Source organism: Cydia pomonella, chromosome 16, assembly GCF_033807575.1.
Source record: "Cydia pomonella isolate Wapato2018A chromosome 16, ilCydPomo1, whole genome shotgun sequence".
Classification (NCBI taxonomy): domain Eukaryota; kingdom Metazoa; phylum Arthropoda; class Insecta; order Lepidoptera; family Tortricidae; genus Cydia; species Cydia pomonella.
This window is the reverse complement of record NC_084718.1, coordinates 20,331,452-20,356,932: the sequence shown is the minus strand read 5'-3', so window position 1 is coordinate 20,356,932 and position 25,481 is coordinate 20,331,452. Positions and strand designations below refer to the sequence as shown.

Below are 25,481 nucleotides of genomic sequence, written 5' to 3'. Positions count from 1 at the left end.
GTAAACTGTTTATTAATGTTTCACTGTTGCTCGTCCAGTTACGAATGTTAAAACCGCCTTGTTTATGTATATACGCCACTTCTTGTACCACTTTTATTGCAGTTTCTTCGTCCTCAAAACTATCAATGTAATCATCTACATAATGTTGTTTACATATTGCAGATACGGCGGCCGGCATCGATGACTCATAGCGCACGGCGTTCTTGTTTTTTATGAACTGCGAAATAAATGGTGCACAATTTGCTCCAAATATTAAACATGTCATCTTATACGTTTTTATAGGGTCGTCAGGAGCAGCGGAGCCTTCAGACGTGTTTCTCCACAAGAAACGAAATGCATCTTGATCTTCAGGGATGATTTTCACTCTTAGGAACATATCTTGGATATCTCCAGTTATTCCGATTTTATTTTCGCGAAATCGAAGCATTATTCCATATAACGATACGAGCAGATCAGGTCCTTTATACAGGTAATCATTTAAACAAACGCCATTATTTTTGGATGCGCAATCGAATACGAGCCTTAATTTTTGTTTGTTAGGGTTGTCAACCCCGAAATGCGGCAGAAACCATGTTTTTGGCGTGAGCTTCGGGTTGCTGACCTCCATTGCGTAATCGTTATCGAACAGGTGATTTATTCTTTCAGTGTACCTTGATGCATAGCCAACATCCCGTTTCATTTTTCTTTCCACTCCCTTAAGTCTAGAAAGTGCATTACCATAGGATTCAGTCATGTTGCAATTAAGATCTTTCCATGGAAGCCCAACGTGCCACCTGCCTTCTAACAATCTAGCCGTTTGTTCCAATCGCTCCTGTGCGCGCAGGTCCTCGGAGTTCTGGCGTGGATTACATGAAACGCCCATGGATTCAATGGTAAAAGAGCGGCGTACTTCTTCGTGTATTTCTCGTAGTGCACGCTCATTTTGGTCCTGCAGGTCCTCAGTTATAAATAAGGTTGAATCTAGCCGCTGGCCCTTGTCGCGCGGTGCTGTGATACGGCCGTGAACACACCAGCCTAAGACAGTCTGAGTTATGTAAGATCCTTCGGACTTGTCCTTTATTATTTGCAGTGGCATCATAAGATGATAGTGATCCTGCCCTATTAACAGCTGAGGCTTCTCATAACGAGTGTTACATAATTGATTTTTAATTTCAACCTTAAGGTCATAATGCGTAAGGTTCACTTTAGATGCATTTTGCGAAGGCAAGTTTAAGTCTGTAACACTGCGAGCACGTAGCGTAAACATCTGTCCATCTTTGTTCGACACATCAAAGTCCACTACCTCACTTTCGCACTTAAGTTCGGTGTTACTCCATGCCCCACTAACGCACATTTTTTGTTTGGTACCATGCAATCCGGCGCGGGCGGCGAGGTCGGCGCTTATCAGTGATACCGTCGAGCAATTGTCCAATAATGCAGTGGCACTAATTATACCGTTAGGTCCGTGTATGTAAATAGGTACAGCTTGTAACAAAACTTTGCAGCTTGTCGAGTTTATGTTTGTAACAGTCTCAGATCGCGTTTCACTCACATCAGTGTCTGTTATTTCCGTAATATTCACACTAGATTGAAGATTTGAATTATTAGCGTGCGAAATGTAATGTAACAAGCGGTGATGGGATTGTCCACAGTTTTCCTTATCGCAACAGGGCGCAGGACAGGTTTCTTTGTTATGGCGCGACACTAAACATTTATAGCATAATCCATGACGTTTCACATAGGCCCACCTGTCTTTGCGAAGCGATTTTTTAAACATTTTACAGTCTGTTATGTCGTGTTTAGAGGTACGACAAAATTTACACTTATCGTCACTTAGTTCATTCTGCACTAGCACGGTTTGAGAGCGGTAACAATCACTTTGTTTACGTTTACTATCACTGTAAGTGTTCGCGAGGATTACAGCTGTTTTTGATATTTTGAGAGCTTCGTCATTTAAAAATTCCGACAGAATGACGAGCCGGGGTTTCTTGCCGTCGTTGATAAGCGGGTAGCTATAGTCGACCCATTTCGATATTAACACAGTTGGCAATTTTGACAGAATTACAGATATGATTTTCATCCCCCTTAGGTACTCATCATGACCAATAGCTGTTACTGCTGCAACGTAATTCTTAACCTTCACGGAGAAAGACACTATGTCCTTATGATATTCTTGAGACATCACCGGCAGTTTGTTGATGCTCTGTACAATTTTTGAAATAATAATATCGGGATTCCCAAACTGTAACTCTAGAGTGGACATCACTAGATCTGGCGCAGTAGCTCCAATTAACAGAGAAGTTACTGCTTCTTTAGCTGGTCCCTGAAGGCATTTTCGTAGCCTCCATAGGTTTTCTTTGTCGTTGAAATTGCACACTTCAGTTGATTCGTCATACGCCTGCTTGAATTGGAGCCACTCCATTGGGTCACCGGAAAAAGAGGGTAAATCTCGCGGCGTGCAGAGGCGGCTCAACATTCGAGCGTTAGGTCCATTCGTAGAGGAGACTGCGGCTATGTCTTTGAGTGCCGTTGCCAGTAGGTGAACTGTATCTTCGGTGCCGTCGCGCGCTGGTGCAGCCGGCGCGGGCGGCGGGTACAGCTTGTCCAATGTGTTTTCCGTTGGTGGCACAGGCTGCTCTTTCAGTTCCAGTTGACTGCGTTCTAACCATTTCTCCACTTCTTTGTTTGTGTGAATTTCACTAGCTTCCGATTGTGAACTGTATTCTTCTTCTTCTTCTTCATCCAATTGTGCTAGGTCCGCCGCTAGCTTTTTGTCGATTAATTCCATTTGTATACGCGCTTTTGCTTCTGCCGCTTCTAATTCTAGCAACTTCTTTCTGGCCACGACTGAAGAACGCGCAGAACCTGATGCTTTTGACTTTCGAGTAGATTTTATAGATTTCGATTTAGGAATTTCCTCCATTCTGCACTTTTCACTTGCACTACCCACATCTACAGTAATTGTTTTATCGAGTAGCTCCTTTTTCTTATCTATCGATTTTATTTTTGCAGGTTCGTCGTTTTGAGTCGCTTGGCAAACTGGTTTCTGCTTCTGCGTAGGTATTTCCTTTTCGGCCTTAAGCTCCTTTTGCTTTTCTTCTTGTTTCTTAACACTGCTCCGTGTGTTCATTTTTCGTATCGGAGTCCGGTACATTCAGAGTTCAGGATCCGGTTCGAAGGACCAGCGTGTAGGGGACGTGGTGAAATGATATGCAGTTTTAAAGTAACAAAACGTAAGGGTGTTTGGACAGCGAGAAGCATGTAAGTACCTTAGCGCGTGATTCTATACATCGACTGACCGCTGAGAGCCAATGACAAATCTCCGATTGTCCCCCTCCTCTCCCGCTCCCCTCGGTCGCCCTGAACCGGCACATTCCACTCAGACTTCCAGGCACCCACTTTTTAATAAAAAATATAAAATAAATTACAAAAGAAAATCGCGTCGCTTACAATCGGTTCACGACGCACATTTGGTTTTCCAAACAGGATACGGATCATGAACAATGACCTATTAGAGACAAACACTTTTTTTTATAAACAATTAAAACAAATGTTAGACCTGGTGCACCACGTGCGCGTTAGTTCCACGAAAATTAGAAAGTACCAAAAAGAACGTTTAATAAGTATACTAAGGACTCTCGCTTATAGAGGTCAAAGGAGAGACACTCTCAGGTACAGAGGTTCGAAGCGGAGAAACGACTCTCTCTTGAAGAGGTTTGTATCTTTCGCTAATAGAGGTAATTTAAGGCAAAAATTACGGGATCTTACAATTACTCTCGCTAAAAGAGGTTTCTCGTTTATCCAGTTCTATCTTATCCAGGTTGGACTGTATTAAAGAAAGGGACAGCATAATTTGACCCTGAATCGGCGACAAACTTCGATTTTGTAAGGAAGTGTCATTTCTGTACGATAGTACCATCATTTATTATGTGATATTACTGCGAGCCAGATGTATAGGAAGTATATTACGTAAACGTGAGCGTATGTCAATGTTGACACTGTCGACACAATCGACATTCGAAGTTTTATAATATCTTATCGCTAAAGTTACACTACGGACACTAACTTTGAAGGAGGAAAGCAAGCTTGTGGTGGCTGAGAGGAAGATTCTTCGCAAAATCCTCGGCCCAACGCAGCGACCCGATGGCAGCTGGAGAATCCGCAAAAACGTCGAAGTCGAACAGATAGTAGCTGAGCCAAATATCATGGGTGTCACAAAGGCGCAAAGGCTGCGGTGGCTCGGTCATCCGATCGGGCGGTGAAAAGAGCGTTTGAGGGAAAACCGACAGCACGCCGCCCGGCCGGTCGACCTAGGTATCGATGGGCGGATGTGGTGGACACGGATATACGCGAGCTCCAGGTTGAAGACTGGCGAGAAACTGCACAGGACCGGGATCAGTGGCGAGCAGTAGTGTTGGAGGCCAAGACACACTTTGGGTCGCTGCGCCAGAGGAGTAAGTAAGTAAGTAAAGTTACACATAAGGACGGGTGTTTTTTTAGGAAAACTTGAGTTTAAGCAGATATAACAAAACAAGTGTACATTATTTTTTCCTGTTCTGAAACATATACTCAAACAAGCCATTAACTAGCAAGTTGCTTGAGCATCACTTTCTATAGGAGTTAGAAGATTTAGAAACTTTTTAGTATTTTGGAGGACAATTTCTCCCAATAGGTTGAGTTTGGGCAGCTAAAAACAAATACGTGTCCGTTATTTTAGACTGCTCTATAACATATATAAATATACATCAAATCGGAACCGGACAGTTGGGTACCTTTCCTTGTTAGTCGGGCTGTGCGCGCGTTGCTCACTTGACGTCCCCGCCGCTACGTAGGTACCTACTGTCATGTACGTCGAAATGCAGTCTCTAAGGAATGTAAACATTATATGATGTATGTATAAACGAATCGATGTATGTATGTCTGTAAACTTAAAATATTACCTAATTCGAAATTAATATAGAAGCAACCCCAGTGAGTCGGGCAAGTTTAGGTATGTATGTTCAAGAACGGCGGGAACGGACCTTTTGTTTATTTTTTATTTTGTGCTGTGGTGCTTAGTCAATTTGTGTAAGAATATCCTATAACATTTATTTATTTGTTTATTATTCGACGATGTGATCTTAAATTTCTGTTTACACATGAGGATATTCATTTGTAAACAGAAACAGCGAAAGCTATAAATAACAATAAAAAAAGGCTGAAGAATAATTCTACCCACCTGACAGATGTTATACCTAATATTATAATAGACTGATGTTATATTATGTAACTTAGCTATAAATAGTTTTATAAAGGAATAAATGAATGAATAAATTTGTTTGGTACATTTTAGTTCGTGTTTGAAGTAGAGGAAAACAACGGGTGGTCTTATCGCTAAAAATCGGTCTCTTCCAGACAAACGCACCACCGTTATCATGCCAGATTTGAACTGACAATTGTGAATGACAGGCCATAAATGCATTGATAGCTGGCCTTGCTGCGAGGCTGATTCGATCAAGAAATGGGTCACGGTTAACTATAACCACCGATAACTGCCAGGATCGGTTCTGCATCTTATTGGTGAAGTGGTGCCCGGAATCACAAGTCTACCCATTGATTGGCCCATTTTTATTGTTTGGCGGATTTTTTTTCGTAAGATTTGGAAGCAATTTAGTAAGAAGAACTAACAATTCTAGGTGGAATAAATACGAAATCACAACTTATCTAGATTTTTTTTTTCCGTTAAGTTAAAAAAAAAAACATCGATTCGTAACACAAGGAAGACTTTTAGCAAATACCATGTTATTGCGCTAATATTGCCCACAATAGGGTAACTGCCTATATATTTAGGCAATTTTATCTAAATTTAACGAAAAATGAGTCGGCCCTGATAGTTGCCTTGTTGGTGGTAAATCAATATAACACAAAACGAAAAACGTGTGCACAAAACGAAAAGCCAATTATGTTAATATTAAATACCTAATATTTCGTACGTAAGTCCCGAAAAACTATGAGTACCTCTACGAGCCACAGAATAAACCCGCGAACTCCGTTCATCCACTCGCTTTCATCGGTTACGAAATTTCATTTCCCTCGAATTACAATTTAATTAATCGACAACAACATCGTTAACTCTATTGTTCTAATTCCAATAATATTCACTGGTCACGAAATATTGAAATATTCCAAAACATTAAGTATCCGAACCATTTAATCAGTGAATTTCATAAAAGGAATAATGGCAAGGGTCGCGTGATGAACAGCCAGCCAATACTCCCCCCCTCCCCCCATCGTCATCGTACCCGCTCGCACAAGTAATTCAATTTGGCTGCAGTTAAGGGGGCATTGGAGTCAGCGATTTTTAAACTGCAATAAAACTGCGTAGAGCTTTTGGATGGGGACCAGAAAAGTTTTGTTTTTTAATTGTTTGGAATAAAAGTGACAATGAAATCATTTCATTGGGCCAGATCTGAGCTCTCATCTCTAGAACAGCGATCCTTTACTCTACCAGCCAGTGTGTTTGTTATTTTCTTATCTATATAAATAAAGTCTTTTTCATTAAACTACCCAGAGATACCGAAGCTTACCCGATAGCGATTAATATTTCCATCATTATTTTTATTGTTTTACTGAGCGAGAACTTAAATAAAACTACCGTCAAAGTAATAGAATACCTTAGGAACACTGATGTTTCAAAGTATATTGAGAATCAATGTATTAAATTATTATTATTTTTAATTTTTAACACGCAGAAACGTCTGCGAACGATGCTATTAAGCTTAGAATAAATTAAAAAGAGGAAAAATTACTGTCCTGGGTGAGACTTGAACTCACGGCCTCTGGATCGATACTCCAGCGCTCTGCCATCTGAGCCACCAAGACCTCATCCCTAGGCAGCAAATTTTTCCACCATATGGGTCTAGGGGACCCTAGCGACATCTACCGTAAGAACGTAACACTTCTTAGACGGCTACCGGAGTTCCAAGTCATTTTGGAAATTCACCAGTAACGATGTGCTACCCATACTAAATTAATTTTTAACAAGCAGAAACGTCTGCGAACGATGTTATTCTGATGGCAGAGCGCTGGGGTATCGATCCAGAGGCCGTGAGTTCAAGTCTTACCCAGGACAGTAATTTTTCCACTTTTAAATTTATAAAATGTATTATTTAAGACAATCTTATTACATCAGCATCAGCACACAGCTTTGCTATAAAACTGAGCTTGTTTATTTATTTATTCTTATTACATACATGGAAACCCACACAGCTTTAAACATTTCTATAAGATATAATAGAAATACAGAGCCAATTAAAGGCTCTCACTTATAAAAAATTAAATATAACAAAGATCAAATAATATAATTACAATTCAATTACACACACAAGTGCCTACCTACAGCATAAGCCAAGGTTAGTGTGTACAGCAAGCTGCAAAACTGCATGGACACATAACTTACTTTTATTACACGAGATTTTTCTACATCCAATAGCTTGTAGCGCAAACATCCCCTTAACCAGGCGCTAACAATGGCTGTTGAAATAAATAATTAAGATTTAGACGCTGGAGTAGGGTTGCCATCTCTAAAATTTAGAAACTAGGACAAGACGCGGGAAAACTCCGGATTTTAGAGGCCAGAACCCGGACATGTCAACAGGTTTTTTAAACGTGTTGTGCGTGTGTCGCGGGCGGCCTAAGACTTTAAATTTTTAAACCCGGACTACAAATAAAGCCCCCCCCCCCCCCCGGACGCTCCCCGGATGCCCTCTAAACTAGGACAAATCCGGGGAAACCCGGACGGATGGCAAACCTACGCGGGAGCAATATCGTCCGTGATTTGCGTGCGATTTCCCGTAGAAGGGTTACGAAAACAGATTCATTTTATACACACAAGACCCCAAAAGGCAAGAAATTCATATACATTACAATGTGACTAATTTCCTACTTTGGTAGCCCAGCCATAAGGTATGTGGATGTATCCTAACTTGTATTACTTATGAAAACAATAAACAATCTGATTACTAATTGATATCCGTCTTTAAACTTAAATTAGGGGTAGGGGGCCTAGCGCGCGTCGCCTATCTGTATATGGGAGCATCAAAGCTCCTGATAGGGGCTTCTGGTGACCATAGGGCCGGCCAATATTTCGCTCAGAGGATCAGCATTGCTCTATTCAGTGCGGTCAGCCTTCTGCTCATTCTAACGAATGACCAGTTTTTTATATAAGTTTTTAATTTACGTGTTTTTATTATGTTTATGTAGGTACTTGTAACTTATGGTATTTAATCTATTTATTGACAATAACAATATACATAATGGATATATACAGATGATTACTATAACTAGCTTATATCTAAAATAGGCCCCTGAGGCATTGTATCAAGGATGCTGGCGGCATTTCCTCGTTGTAACTTATTAAGGTTACAATTAAAGTCCGTGAGTTGCAAGATTCCAAAAAGACGTTCGATTTAAGGAAAGCTGATCCTTTGTGTCTGTGTCCAATCTTTGAATTATTACGTTCCTGTGTGTGTCATAAGTTACACAAATCTTCTTGGCTTGGTTAAAAATAAATGTTATGTTAGACTACATTGTTCTTTAGACGGTATGAAATACTTCGGATTAAATGTCAGTTTTTTATTCATTAAAATAAAATCACACACGCTATTTCACTACGGTTGCCAGCATCTACGGTATCATGCCACGGGGGACAATTTGTATTTATTTATTTATTTTAATATTAGTTTAAATAGTTTTAAGATATAAATTTTAATAATGAAGGTTACTTTTATTTAGGTATCTTTAGACTAATTGACTAACAGCGCAGGATCGCAAAAAATGGCGTAATCTTGTTTCGAAGGCCAAGACCTTTTTTTAGATTAAGGTTTTTGATTTATATTCTAGTTTTAGTTTAGTTTCTATCGTTAGCTTAAAAAAATTTCGTTGCTCTGTTCATTTTATAAATTAAATGTTTACATAAATATTCTATAACGCTTAACTTTGCATGTATATTCTATACCTATAACTGTATGGATGTAATAAATTATAATGTTTAGTCGGAGTCGTAATGATTTGTGTCCGAGCTTCCTGTGAAGGGTTGCGTAGTGTGTTTGAGATAGGCAATAAATTATATTGCATTTATATTTAAATGATTTAATGATTTAAAACAGACTTTTACAAATATTACTTGGATTCGATTTGTACATTTCATTCAATAAACTTCGTCTACATGAAGTCTAAAATTTTTTTTTTTTAACTTGGAAAATTTATCGTAAATTTTGGGAACTTCCTTTATTCGCCAATATATCTGAGAACTTTTTCAAGATTGTGGCATGTAGTAATCATCATCACTACAGACAGGCATCTTACTGCCTACTGGACATTTGAAACAGAAATAGAAAATACATACACATAGTTGGCGTAAAACATGACACAATATAAAAAGATGCTCCTCGACACCACTTGAGACCCTAGAATTTCTTTTTTTCTTTTTTCTCATTCCTTGGCCAAAGAATCGGCATTGCGATTCAACGGGGGAATGTAGCCAGCATTATGGGCACCCTTCCGCAGGGAATAGATTTGGGGGACTTTTTTTGTTAGTTTTAAGTTAGTTTTTTTTTATTTGTAATTTATTATATAAGTCATTCTTTTTTTAGTTTCAATTTTGTCTATATGTTATTAATATTTTAATATGTTATTGTTTATTATTAAAGCTGTCCAACGTGAATTGTATTACATATATACCTACTTAAATACACCAAATAGGCTGCCGCTCAGTAGAGGTACACTCGAGTTCACAAACATATGTACAAGGCAACGTATTTAAATATATTCACACGCCTCTTAGACTAACATTAGACCCCACTCATAGTGTTGTGTTCCTGCCGGTGTGTAAGGTTGCTAGAGCTCAACGAGGGTGCATGTAACTACTCTGGAGTTGCAGGCGTACATAGGTTACGGAGACTGATTACGATCAGGCGGGCCGTATGTTTGTTTGCCACCGACGTAGTATAAAAAAAGTGACAATAAGGTCGTGTAAATATATTTTTGGAATGTTGGCTTGTAAATATGTCTGCGAACAAAATCAACTAGGTATGAGTATATGTATTTTTCATCACACTTGTTCGAAAAAGATCTTATTTCATACGGGTGTACTGAAGGACATAGACCTATATTGTTCCTGTGGTAGTTATAGATTTAAAAAAAAGGAACTCCCTAGGGAGTATTAGCATTTTTAAATTTATTATGTCACTAATTCATACAAACTAGGCAGCATAAATGAGTTTTACTTCTAAAATACTGAAACTCCCTAGGGAGTTATAGATTTTTTATAGTACACTGTGCAACGAGGGGGGTAAGTGAAATTGTGGATACGAGGGTGATTATTCCCGACAGCCACCAGGCAGGAGGGAATTAAAGATCCGAGTTTGCAATATTCTTACCCCCGGAGTTGCAATCAATGTTTTTCATGACACATGCGAAGAAAAAACTAAATTTTAAGCGAAATAATTCTTAAATACGGTGACATATCAAACATTCAGACAGGTTCATCGAGGGCACAGACCTATTCGGCGTTCAGCCACGATTAATAATCATGTAAAAATATTTTAAACGGCTGTTAAATTAATCAAATTATTTAATTTTAAACATACAAAAATATTAAATGATATGTGTCAGTATTTTAAAAGTAAAACTCATTTATGCTACTTGGTTTGTAAGAAAGTGTCATAATTTAAAAAAAAGCTATAACTCCCTAGGGCGTTAAAGCTTTTTTTTTCACAATCCATAACTCCCGCGGGAACAAAATAGGCCTTTGTCCTTCAGTACACCTGCATGAAATAAGAACTTTTTCGAGCAAGTGTAATGAAAAATGTATTATTATGTCACTAATTCATACAAACTAGGTAGCGTAAATGAGTTTTACTTCTAAACAACTGACGTTTATAATTTAATATTTTTGTATATGATTAAAGTATTTAAAATATCTTTACATAATTTTCAATCGTGGCTGAATGCCGAATAGGTCTGTGCCTACGTTGTCTAACCTGTCAAGAAATGTCAATATGGCGGACGAATGTTTCATATGTCACCGTAATTAAGAATTATTCCGTTTTTTTCGCAAGTGTGATGAAAAACATTGTGTGTATATAACTCCAGAGGTAAGAATATTGTAAACTCGCTTCCGAAATTTCACTTACCACCCTCGTTGCACAATGTACTATTATTTTATTATTGTAGATAAGAACTCAATTTTTTTCTTACCAAAAAGTTAAATAACAGAAAAGAAGTGTGATTGTTTTACTTAATATGATCGTAAACGATTCATTAACATTTACTGAGTGTGTAGGCTGTAGTCCTGCTCACGTCTCATGTATATGTTATATATTAACACTAAGATTCGCATTTCAAAATATCTTCCACACTCAAATTTATTTACTCTAGTAGGTATAATAGAGAATTATCTCTTTTTATAAAACTGCTACTCTATTTCTCCAAAATATCAAAAATGCACAACGTTAATATTCAAGTTTTCACTTCTGCAGGCACTCCCGGAGTGCAACCCGTTGTTTTTTTTTTTAACAAGACTACAGGACCAAATCAATATACTATAAGTTCACAAGTGATCCCTTATCACCATCTCATCTAACTTGTTTCAGTTGTATCCTTGGAAAGTATAACTTGTCGGGATTACATCGGTTTTCTTAGAATATTTACCAGAAAATATTCCAAGATTTTCCATAAATGAGTTCTAAGAAACTCATCCGGTCCCAGGTACTGATCTAAAAATATCTTGTTGCCAAGACCATTCAAAAAATAGAAACTTAACGAAAAACCCTTATGTTAGTTGCATCACCTTCTACTTAAAGAGATCAGTGTAGCTTTGCTCCAAAGCTCCCGAAATTGAGTCATTACGTACCTACTGAATCAGGCACATAATTTTATTGTCTATTTTCGTTAGTACCCAACGGGAATCGATTTCGTTTTAACAATCCAAAATCAACCTTACCTCTTAACAAATATAGTTTATTTTGAAATGAAACAGCAAGGAGTGATGGCGGCTTTCGAGCATGCGCATTAGGAAAGGTTCGGGTCGATTGCGAACTGTTAACACAAGCGGCTCTAAAGCGCTTCGCTTTTAAAAACCAGTATAAGCTATATCTTGAGCTCTGTACTAACTATACTTGATTAGAGTTCTAGTTTATACTAGTTATTGTTTTGATAAGCTGGTTAAGTGATGTGAAGATTATCGCAGCGCCCTTGGCAACAGCTGATCGTTGGGTGGATTTTGCTCAGGGGTTATTTTTAAGTACCGGAGGGTTTCTTAAGTACACCTCAATGGCTTGGAGAGGAATCTAACTAAATACAGCACGTGGAAGATGCCCAAATATAGTCTGTATTTTAACACATTTTAATGAAGGAACCAGCTGGAGCTACTTGATATTTAAATGTAATGAGGAAAGGTTTTCATTCAATTATTATACGTTTAAAGGCAGGGTAGATGGAATGGAAAGTTATGTTTTGATTGGTTTGTACGAAGCCAAGTCTTGGACTATGATCATATCAAAAATCGGCTTCCTAGTATTTTCTAAAGTATTAAAAGTTGGAGTTGTTAGCGATAATCTGGACATTACAGTTAACTTTTTTAAGCAGATGATAGTGATGATTAAAGTAGAATACCTTACATTACAACTTATAGGTTAGCAACTTCAAAAACGGCCAAAGAAAGGCGCTGTCAACAGACGCCTAGCATACAAAATCGGCAAAATATAACGCAAATATCAAAATAGCCAGACACAGATAATTTCTTTCTAATTCCGTTACCAAAATCTCATTACCATTGGTTAAGTTTTGGAGGAGGAAAATTTTGAGAACGAAACCTCGATATCTGAAATTTTTACTCAGGATTTTTCGCTTACACACTAATTCTAGGAGCTACAGCCAGCGCGACGGAGATATTCACCGAATATTCTCAAATCTGAGAAGGCGGTGGTATTTCCTCTGAAAGGTTTGTGTGCATATGAGTGGCGATTTTATCACATTCGTTAATAAAGAAAGGACAAAAGACCCGTTGTCCGAATAAGGGTTTTCTTCAGAAATATAAAACTTACACGGACCTGGTTTCTGCGTCCCACTGATACTTCTTCTTCCTTCTTCCTCCTGCCCTTATCCCACGTTATGTGGGGTCGGCATAACATGTTCTTCTCTTCCATTCTCCTCTATCTTTCGTCACCTCAGCACTCACTCCTTTCTTTCTCATCACAATCCATCCATCGTTTTTTGGGTCTACCATCCGCTCTCCGTCCATCAACATTCATTCCTAACATTCTTTTTCCTACATGGCATTCATCCCTTTTCATTAAAAGCCCATATCACGATAACCTACCGCTCCTTATCTTCTCCGCTACCGGTGCTACTTTCAAACTTCCCCTTATACAATAATTATAAATTAAAAAACCTTTTATCGGTAAACTTAGCGCTCAACCATAATAATGCTGAATACATCTTCAAAGTCACCAATTAAGAACCAAACTCGTTAGGAACTCAAGTAAATTTTACTTGAAAAGGAGTGGTCGATTGAAAGTAAAATATAAATAGGTTTATATCAAACGTTTTGCGGATTAAATCAAACGTCATTACCGTTATCTTCAAAATGGAGTAGGTATCAATTTTAACTGATAAACACCAACACAGTGTAGGGTTCCGTAGTTACTCTTCTGTCATAATAAGCTAAACTGGAGCTATTAGTATAGTAGATTGATAACCAAGGGATGAAATGGTGCTTTTCACCCGAGCTAAACACTACTTTTCAAATGCATTCTTTTCAACGTATAAAATGCGAGGAAACAAATTAAGACAAGACAACAATAGGGTCGACAACGCGCATGTCAACACCTCTGGAGTTGCAGGCATCCATAGGCTGCGGTCACTGCTTACCATCAGGCGGGCCGTACGCTTGTTTGCAACCGTCGTGGTATAAAAAACTATTAAAGTAATATGTGTATGCCCATGATTCGTTGTTTAGGACTACTTGCAATCAGAGACCTCGCGTATTTGGATTTTTTTTTATTACGAAAAGGTAAGCATTTGACCACAATCTCAATGGAAAGTGCCGATGCAGTCTAAAAAAAGATGTCTATTCACTCTCGATTTAAAAAGGTCCAAGTTATAGTGGACTGGGAATAGATTTGCAGGAAGTGAATTCCACTCCTTAGCCGTTCGCATGATAAAGCTGGACGCGTAGCGTTTAGTGCGAATCAGTGGTAAAGTAACGACGTAAGGGTGAAACGCAAGTCCGCGTCTAGTCCCACGGTGGCAGAACGGAGATGGGGGGATTAGATTATGTAATCCCATCGCACACTCCCCGAAATGTATCCTATAGACTAAGAAATAAATAACCTATAAAGATTAACGAAAACCATTAGACAATATTTATGTAAAAACACATATTTTAGCAAACTACAGTAATTTTAATCATCATCATCAACCATGGACTGTTACTTTTTAGTTTTTTGTTCTAAAACTGCCAATAGTCAACGGCATTACTAATACATTAAATTAAAATTGAATAAGTAAAATAAGCAATTTTTATCTTATATTTTACTTTATTCACATTCAACCAAATAAAAACTTTAAATTCTCATTGAATGTCGTAATAACGTTGAACATATAGCTGTAGGTAGGAACGTCTTTTTAATATGAAGGGAAGAGTTTTTGCGATTAATTGATTAATTAATTGCGAACATGATTATGTTCGCTATAGTTTTTCTTGGATGTCATTATTAGTCTCTATTTTCACTTTTTAGGGTTCCGTAGCCAAATGGCAAAAAACGGAACCCTTATAGATTCGTCATATCCGTCTGTCTGTCCGATTATGTCACAGCCACTTTTTTCTATATTTTTGGGCCCATGGTTCATAAGTTCGAGCGATTATTTCCGAAAATATTCACTTCATCAAAAGTGTTTGTTGAAATACCTATCCAACGATACCTACCCCACACGATAGGATTGACGTGACAAATATTTTTTTTAGACGAGGGAGGTACCTAAAAAAATATTGTTTCGTAATTTCTATTTTACCATTTTGTCGCTATGATTCATTAATGTATTCATGTCAAATGGTAGCTTTTTAGCACGACCACGGCCACGGAATAAAGCCGCGGACGGACAGACAGACGGATATGGTGAAACTATAAAAGATCCTAGTTTGCCTACGGAACCCTAATAAAAAGAAGCTGAAAAAGCAACTATCACCATAAAGACTTTTAAATTATTTATTAACCCCTAGCTATAACGACAGTACTAACAATTTTTTATGGAATTATGAAGGTTCTGAAATAAAAATATTTTATTTTATTTTATTTAAGGAGCATAGCATCAATGATAACATACTGGATGATACCGTCATCATAACCTATACCAATTAAAATAGCGATATTTAACAATGTATCTTCCTCCTCGCACTTGTCCCGGAATTTTCCACGGCTCATGGGAACCTGGGGTCCGCTTGGCAACTAATCCCAAGAATTGGCGTAGGCACTAGTTTTTCTACTATAAACTCTATTTAACATCATTAGAAAAATAGTGCTTGCAAAAAGTGGGTAAAGGCGCTAATGGGCTTAGAAAATTACTCTTGGGTCGGCAAGTTAAAATTGCTGGATGAATGGATAATTGCTATTGCTATGAGCAAAAGATCGGGTTCGGTTGTATGCATCCGGGTCTCTGAGGTATACAGTGTGACAAGGAAATTTAATTATAAGCGGAAATATAAGCTAAAGTCTAGAAATGTCTACTTCCATCCTAATTAGGACTTCACCGATAACACTGAGGTGTTATCGGTAAGAAGAAACTCCTAATAACTGTGCATGATATTTTAAAAGGGTTGCCGAATAGTCCCGACCCACGTCCGCCCCTCGTATCGATCCGCACGACCTTGGCAGTGAGCGGGGCCACGGATAACGGGGGGTTGAAAGAGGGGGAAGGGAGGGACACTCGTATCACTGGGGGCTTACCTCGAAAGATGGAACTTGAAATTTCGCTATCTGCCTCTCTATCGCTCTTGCATATTCTAGTGATAGAGAGACAGATAAAGAAAATATGCATATCGGTTTTCGCGGTAGATTCTCAAGCCTAAAAGGGGAAGCTGAGCAAATACCTGTATAATCTTACGAATCATAATTGAAAATTTATGTTGGTTGGTAATTGCGTTGTTTAAAGTTTGTTTTTATGAAGGTTGGGTTGAGTTATGTATTTAATATTTGAAAAGCTGTTTAATAGCTATTAATTTTGATTAGCGGAACTATTAATAATTGCAATAGATTAAAAAATTAGGTGGGTTTTGGTTTATTATGCTAGTAGCAAGCATTTGTTGAAAAACCAACTATGCATGCAGGACTCATGTGTTTAGATCGATATTGTTTTAGAAAGTATTACATGCCAATAGAATTCCTGGTGCTTATTTTTTGTAAGATATCCTTTTGTTTCTAATATTTACATTTTGTATTGTCGTTTTCCTTCTTTTATTAATGCTTGTGTTTTTAACTTAGATATTAACTCGGTTTCAACATCTACCAGAAACTTCAACACATCAAATGCCACAAATGTCTTCAGAACCAAAGAAATTTCCAAAAATTTTACAAATATTAGTGAAGCCTCAAGCTCTGACAAAATCTTTAGAATCAACAAGAAACAAGAAAATGACTTCGATCTCTCTGAAATCATTGCTCATTTCGATGAGGCCTTACAAGAAAAATTACAGCAAAATTTAGATAAAGAGGATAAAGAGTTTTTGCGCTGGTTGGACATCGACCCTGGCCCTTCTGATTCCTTGGCTCGTCTCAAGAGATTCAGAAGGCAGGCCTCAAATCCCAGGAGTCTGAAGAGAAAGGCATCGAAATCCCCTCGACTGCAAGAAAAGAAAATTGTTAACCATTTAAACTTTAACAAGAATCTTCCTTCACATTCGATCCCCCATAAGGAACTAAAACAAGGAAAAAAGTCAGCTCGAGTACCCAGTCCAACGCGATTGGAAAAAATAATTCCAGAGTTGCGTTGGATGTATGACTCTAGTTCTTTAGATCCCTCGTTGAAGAGACCCAAAAGAACGGGTTCTAAACATGGCTCTTTAAAACGATTAAAGAGACAAGCAGACTCAGCGGAATTTAGGGAGCTCCCCCGATGGCCTGGGATGCCGACCGAGATGCCGGGCGCGGGCGCGCTCCGCCAAGCCCACAACACCAGCTTTGTCAAAAGGAAGATCATGAGTATGATGATGCAATCTTTGTACTCTGCGCAGGTATAAAATTGCTGCACGTCTCCTCTTATCTCCGTTCATCTCCACCTCAGTGGAAAGGCAGTCTTACTGTCAAGGCTTAAATATACATGTTATGTTTTCTTCAAAATTGGATTAACCAGGTGAACAGTTAAACCAAAGATAAACGAATTCGTAGAGGTAAAATCACAGAGTTCGACTTTTTAGCAGCCGTCAAGAAGTAAGTCCTTAGGAAGATCCGCATCTAGATTGATACATAATTATATTGATAATTTTGCTGTATGTAAGAGCGTTTTCACATCGTCCTATCCGATATACCAACCACAAAAAAGTAATAATTTAAAATGTATTGTTATGTCCCTAATGGCCGAGTGGATATGACGTCCAACTTTCAATTCGAAGGTCGCGGGTTCAAAGTGTTCAAACTCCGGCTCGTACCATTGAGTTTCTCGGAACTTATATACGAAATATTATTTGATATTTACCACTAGCTTTCCGGTGATGGAAAACATCGTGAGGAAACCTGCATACGTCTGCAAAGAAATTCAAAGGTGTATATGATGTCTCCTCTACATGATGGCCCAGCGTTGGCCCAGCGAGATGAAACACCACTACACGATGGCGACATTCAGTTGCGATCTATTCGTTTTCCAAGATGGACGTGGAAGTATTAGCCGCTGCAGCATTATACGCCACTTACCGACATTCTCTTAATCTGCACAATAATAAAGTAATAGTAAAGACGACCGGTTCGGCCCTCGGGTAGTGACCCTGCCTACGAAGCTGGTGGCCCGGGTTCAAATCCTGGTAAGGGCATTTATTCGTGTGATGAGCATGGATATTTGTTCTTGAGTCATGGGTGTTTTCTATGTATTTAAGTATTTGTATTAAAGCTTTAAAACGCTACTGAAAAATAATTACTTGTCTCTTTCTTAATGTGCCGCTGTGTAGGTATATATTTTGCATATATGTAATTATGTATGTAGATCTTATTTTTATAGTTCTGGTCTTTATGTTTTGGGTTCCATGTTACGCTTTCTCCCCGATATAATTCTAAAAACTTTATCGTTTCGCGATGCGGCCACGTACTCGTCATTTTTAATCAAAATAATACACAGCACGAACGTCCATACCAACGTCCCGTCCACGCAGTGTAGGATGGGCCACGTGTAGATACGTACAGCCATCGCTGGCCCACTACCTTTGATGTGCGGACGAAAAACCGACACCGCGGCCATCCCATCGCCATCCCGCCGCGCCATAAGCCATCCGACACCTCTACCCTCTCTACACGCTAGCCTAGCTTAGTGGGCCACTATGATGGTCCATCGTGTAGAGGAGCCATGAAGTCCCCAATCCGCTTTGGGCTAGCGTGGGGACTATAGCCCAAGCTCTCTCGCGCTTGAGAGGCCTGTGCTCAGCAGTGGGATGTATATAGGCTAAATTATTATTATTTATTATTACACGTTTGTTGTTCAAAAGAAGGTTGTCTTAACAACAAAAAAAGGACTTGAAGAATTTGAAAATGCTGTTGATGTAATCTCTCGTCCTCTTATGGCACAAATGTTCTGTCTCCTCAGTCTGTTTGTCCTGAACCAGGAACGTCTCTGGCCCCTAGGGCCAATCGTGGCCAAGTACGATAGCCTGACCCCCTACCGCATGGCCTTCATCTTCTTGAAGCTGGATCAGCTGGTTCATGAGGGCCATTCTATCTTGATGTACCTGGATAGACAGTGAGTACTAATATCCTTAAGAGGGTAGAATAGCTTTTTGGATCTAATGAAGTAACGGTAATTTGTTTTAAATTGCATTTCGGGAGAACATGTTTTCTACTAACTAAATCACTTTGATTTAGATGTTGATCCCTTCAGCAAAATATATCCGAGGTTTCGCTTTATTTATTTCTTTGTTTGGCCAATTTTGAAAAAAAAGGAAGACCTATTAACCTAGTTTTTTATCGTGTCAATAACATACTAAAAAATCATGGAGGATGGAAAATGTTTAGAAGTGGAAAAACGTTTTCACTTTTTGTATGGTCGATCACGTGGGGTGGGATACTACCCTCTTTAGAAGCCAGACTCAACAGCATAGTGGGCAGCCACATATTAATTATTTATTTCTTTACAATACAATACGAATATTCTTTATTGCACACCTCAATATAAAAACAGTACAAATAAATAAGTTTCTAGCAAATATTAAATTTTTGGTACCTACAAGCTTTTATCGCTGACTGTACTTTTCTTTCCATAGGCATCAAATAGTCATCGAGATAATTCTAACAACCCTAAACACAAGTTTGCGTTGTTTTATCACAGAGTTCCCATGGCCATCTTCTGTCTCCATCATCAGATCAGCTCCACGTCATTATAATACTTGTATTGCATTGTCGTCCGATTTACATATGCATGTAAAATTTCAGTTAAATCGGGAATTGGGATCACATTAACAAAATAACTGACAGGGCAAGTTAAATAAAAGGCTTGTAAAAATTGAAAATATAAACGAAGGATATAATATATGTAGCTGTTGTTAATATACATCACAATAAAATGATATTAAAAATGTGTATTTCAGGTATAAAAACAACGACATGACAATAACGAAACGCCTGCAGCTGTACGCGCAGCTCGTGCGGAGGAATGTGGACGTCACTTACCTGGTAAATAAAAATGTGGCCAGAGTAACTCTGTGGTAAAATGTGGCCAGAGAGCTCTGTGGTAAAATGTGGCCAGATTAACTCTGTGGTGAAATGTGGCAAGTGTAACTCTGTGGTAAAATGTGGCCAGAGTAACTCTGTGGTAAAATGTGGCCAGAGTAGCTCTGTGGTAAAACGACGCAACATAATTGTGTTCGGGTTTGTTAGAATTATCTTGATTAGTTGCATGTTGAAAGAAATATTTAAACAGCTATAAAAGCTGGTATCAAAATGATTTTTTTCGACAGAAAAGTTAGTCTTTTGCGTATTTTTTTTTCTTTTTGACGACCGGTCTGGCCTAGTGGGTAGTGACCCCGCGCCTATGAAGCTGATGGTCCCGGGTTCAAATCCTGGTAAGGGCATTTATTCATGTGATGAGTACGGATATTTGTTCCTGAGTCATGGGTTATTTCTATGTATTTAAGTATTTATAAATATTTATTGAACTTACTATGGGACTTAGTCAATTTGTGTAATAATGTCCTATAATATATATATATATATATATATATATTATTTATTTATTTATTTATATTTAGGACAACAATAGCCGTAAATAAAAGTTTTACATATGAGTGGCTACATAACAGACGGTTAAAATAACGACAAATTTGGACACAGCCCTAAAAAACATATTACGCGTATATGCCTGGCTAAATTATGGTATTATTTTGTGGGGTAATAGTACCAACGCTCCATTACTCTTTACCCTCCAGAAAAAGCTTATTCGCATCAAACATTTGATGAAATCGAAAGCCACAAACCTTATTATTCTGAACTTGGACTACTGACCCTTACATCTATATACATATTAGAAATATGTAAGTTCGTTCGAAAGCATAGCGAATTCTATATTAAACGAGAGGACCTACCTTCAACACGATCGGTCTGTAACAAGAATAGACTGAACCCACCACCTTGTAAACTTAAACTACTGTCCTCGGGACCTCTAGTAATGTCCATTAAAATATATAATAAACTCCCGGACTCTATAAAAGAAGAAAATTAAATTTAATTATATGGAAATAAAATTAAATTATTGTTATAAAAAAAAAATTGTTATTAGATAAGACATACCTATATTATACTCTACGCGATTTTTTAAATGACAGATTATAATTCAATAATACCTATAGGTTAATCGTCTTTGTTATTATAATAAGTTCATGTTCTGAATAATAAATGACAAATGACATTGAAATCAAAACTTTTGACATGAAGTCTGTATTTTTGACATTTTATCATAGGTATTATTGTTTATAAGATACTTAATCACAAATTATCCTCTCCTTTGAATTGTAAATAATAATATTGCAGTGCCCAACAAGGTTCACAAAGACCTAGCCTATAACTTTACCACCTGTACAACTACTTTTTGAATTTGTAATAAAATACTATTGAGTATTGGGCCTATAACAGCCATTAATTACATTTTACTTAGAATAACGTAACTAGTATCTAGGTATGACATTAAAGACCTTCCAGGGTTAGGTTAGGACTAACTCGGAGTTAAAAATTAATGCAGTACAGTTAAACCCTAGAACGAGCAAGTTGCCCTAAATATTGAAGTTTACAAGTAGGCCATCGAATTTGTTTACAGGTGGACTACATAATGGAGAGAGTGCCTAAAGACCAGGTGGTCAGGATCCGGCAGTGGCTCATCCGGCACGAGCAGGAGAAGCTTATGAAAGACCACGTCAGTTACGGCAAGACCACCACTAAACTATTGGGAAGACCTTTGGCGTAGCACACAGCTGCGTTATATAAAAATAAAACTTTTTATTTCTTGCAAACTAAGACTATACATTTTCACATATATGGTAAATATTTACCTAAATAAGTATGGCATTTTACAATAAAGTAACCCTCAGTTTTGCATTTCTGGAATTTTTTACTAATTAGCAAAATGGCAATTTGCACTTCAAAGCCTATCTCGTACTGAATACTAATTAAAAACGCGTTTCTGCATACCACAGCCACAATTTCCCGGATAAGTTACTTTTAGCTCAGTTAACGCATTTAAGATGACAACACTTATACTATACCAATATGATTTTGGCTGCTTACTTTTTAGCTAAAATAACCACGTGCCTTGTTATTCAGGCAATGTTCAGCACTTGAAGTAGCACTTAATGCTAATATAATTAATTGGTATAGTATTTCGCCACGTAATTTAAGTCCAAATTGGAGTTATATCAGCATTATATGCGGATACAATGCTGATATACAACAATTTTAAGCCGCTAACGGGTCCATGGTGAGCTGCAAAAATGTAGCTAAGCATAAAATTTTAGTCATCATCATCATTGATGATGATCAGTTTGTCGTTAAGATCTATCGACTACTGGCTCTGTGAGCTGGAGACCTCGCGAATCCCCAAAGATCCGCTATTTTGATAAATTATTAATATTATTTCTTAATAAAAACTACGACGAGGTGAATGCAGGGCCCGCGCTGGCTCCAACTGGATTCCTTTTAATCCAGGCAAAATCAAGCTTAATTGAAAACGGCGATAGATTGCAATCCCTAGTTCAATCCTTAACTAACCTAGTGTATTTAAAAAAAAAACGTTTATCTACCAACTTTGTGTTATTTGTGTGTTGTATGAGTTTTGAAAGGGCACTCAGTTTAAAATTGTTCATTTATCAGTAATTGAAAATAATGTGTTTTCACCTCGGATTTACTGAATAATCCTTTCTAAATATTTAATTTGATATATTGAAATCGGTTCATAACAGCTGAAGGTGATAATGTTATTGATATGATTGGGGTTCTGTATGTCTTCCCTGAGGACCGCCAATTATCGGACCCTTTGCTCTCACCTCCATCTGTCAGATCGCTGTCATATTTATTCATGGCTATTTTTCTGATGATTATATAATTAGATAGATAGATAGATAAACCATTTATTCGCTTGCCACAATACACACAACTATACAAAAAAAAAATACAAACAATAGCAACAGCAAAATAAAAATTAAATAAATAACAAAAAGCATCAATAATAGGTAATGTCTGATGTGTGCGTTGCAGCAAAACAAAAGGGTTCTGGCTCAGTAATACGCTCCACTCTTTCGGGTGAAACACTGATAATTCTGCTAGAATCCAGATCACGAACAGATTAACGATGTAACAAAAAAAACATATATACGTAAATAGTTAGTAGCATGCCTATAAAATAATAAGTGTCGTAGTATGGATTATGTAAAAGTGAGGTGCGTGTTGGTGTATAGTACCTTATTATATCAGGTGTCGAGTATAAAACGGCCTACAATAATATAAAGAGTGTGTACACATACAGACTAGATTCGGTAATCTGCATAATTGTGTAGGTAGAAACAAAAATGAAGCATTGAGATCCGGCGCCAAGTCGAGCCAAGAGCCTTTCTAGAAGTGCTTCGTCGTTTTTTTGATAATTTTATTTAATAACCAAACAATCTGTGTATTTGATATTAAATATGGTTTTCATTTTATAGATGCATTATTCTTAACTTAAACTTTTGGCTAATACGACAAAATTTAACGTAAGTTTCTCGCTAGGAAGTTTATTTTATCCAATTTTACTCAATGTCCAAGCAAGTATTAAAATATAAGTTATTTGTAGACGAAGAGTTTAATCAATCGATGATGCTGAAAAAACATTATATTTGCTATGGTCAACTCCGGTAGATTATTTTACTCTGAACCTAATATTGACGTCCAATAATTTCGCGATTAGGTTGCTGGTATTTAAAAAAAATGGTACTATGCCAACGTCTATGGGCAATTCTCCAAATGAAGTAATATTGTGCTTCCTCTTCATCAGTTATGTTACTGTGTTGCCCCAAATTATAAGGCCATAGGTAAGACTTAAACAGAGTTACCCGTAGTAGGAGCAAAATCAAAATAGTGTCGATTACGTAAAAAAAAAACTGTTTATTTTAGCGTTTGTTTTTGTTGAGGTACAGTCTGCACTCAGTTACAATCTCTATATTTGGAGATTATGTTAACTAAGTTTAGCCTTAACTAACTATATAATTATTAGTCTTGTTGGCAGTTAGTGTTTACATGTTGTTACGTGACGCTATATTTAGAATACTTCTGGTAAAGCGAATATCGACTATTTAGCATGATGTAAAATTCTTTTACAGGTGTATTCTGTGAAACGACAGAGAAGAATTGGAAGAGACAGAAACTATCGTTATCATGCTGTCACGTAGACAAATGAGCGTTTCCTTTTTTGCCATTTTTGTATGATCTTTTTTGTGTTATTTCTAGGCAGAATGGCGAGTATTTTTCATCCTTATAGAAAAAAAATGTCCCAAAATTTCCTTTTTCTTTCCGTCATACAAAGTATATGGGGAAATGGTAACGCAATAGGAAAAAACTCTGAGACATTTGTTTCTTCCATTACGATCGAAAGAGCTCATGGTTTTGAGTAGATATAACGCAAAATTTATGAAAAAATACAAAATGTATGAAAGTAGCATTTTAAATTAAATTTTAACAAGCAAAAACGTCTTCGAATGATGCTATTAAGCTTAGAATAAATTTAAAAGTGGCAAAAGTACTGAGAGTCCACTTTTAAATTTATTATAAGTGGCATTTAAAAAAAAAAACACTTAAAGACGAATATCATATCCGTACGATGGGTAATGCCCCAGATGTCCAATTTAAGATCGTCCTATGCCCACGGCCTCTCAAACTGAGCGCTCGTAAGGCCATGGTTTTCCGGGTACCCTATTATTGTCGTCCAATATCTCACATCAATAATTAATGACCTGTATGAGGAATGCTGGAACCATCCCTGACAGCTCGAGGAGGTTTGACGGAGGTATGACAGTTCAGAGGATAGTTTCGGGCCTTAATTGCGATGTGACAGGATATTATTAATTACCTAATAACATCTAAAGGAGTTTAGAAATTGTCTTTGATATTGGCTGAACGTAGGATTACGCGTAAGTATTTTTGGTAAAATACAGTGTGTAAAATTGTAAATTGAATACGGGAGAATATTTAAACGGGTGTTAGCATAGGCACTAAGAAATATATTGTTTGAGATAAATCTTTTATTTATTTATTTATTTATTTATTGTTCGGAGAACCAACAGCTATAAATTGTACAATAGTTATATATATAAATAACAAAGAGCCAATTATAGGTTCCCACCTGTAGCAACAGGTTAACAGATAATTGGTGGTTAGCACTAGATTTTTTTTTTTACAACGTTACCACTAATATTTTTAAATATTAATACTTATTATATTATATACTAAACAAAGAAATCAAAACTTATTAGTAAACTTAATACGTTAATCGATACAATAATATACCAACACATTCGACTCGCTCACTCAAGTAATTTGTCTGTTAGAATCCGTCTTATAGTTGTGATGTTGCTATTAAAAACGTCTATATCCCGCCGTCTATATCTTTTCAAAATAACACCCTAAAGGACTAGGTTTTAATAGTACCTCCTCGGGCTAAATAAAGTAGACTAAATTTCCTATGATACGAAACTAGAATTGTCTCTGTATATCTAATAGTTTCCGAGATAAAGCTTTTTCAAATTTATAATA

The 25,481-nt window shown here is 37.3% G+C and overlaps 1 protein-coding gene across 1 annotated transcript; it reads left to right on the top strand.

Moving 5' to 3' along the window:
- The first annotated feature begins 14,086 nt into the window (after positions 1–14,086).
- LOC133526494 (uncharacterized) lies at positions 14,087–21,800 on the top strand. Its single transcript, XM_061863149.1, has 5 exons — positions 14,087–16,417; positions 16,500–17,248; positions 18,824–18,957; positions 19,802–19,886; positions 21,523–21,800. The coding sequence occupies exons 1-5, from the start codon at positions 16,336–16,338 to the stop codon at positions 21,667–21,669; spliced, it is 1,197 nt and encodes a 398-aa protein (XP_061719133.1). The 5' UTR covers positions 14,087–16,335; the 3' UTR covers positions 21,670–21,800.
- The last annotated feature ends 3,681 nt before the right edge of the window (positions 21,801–25,481 follow it).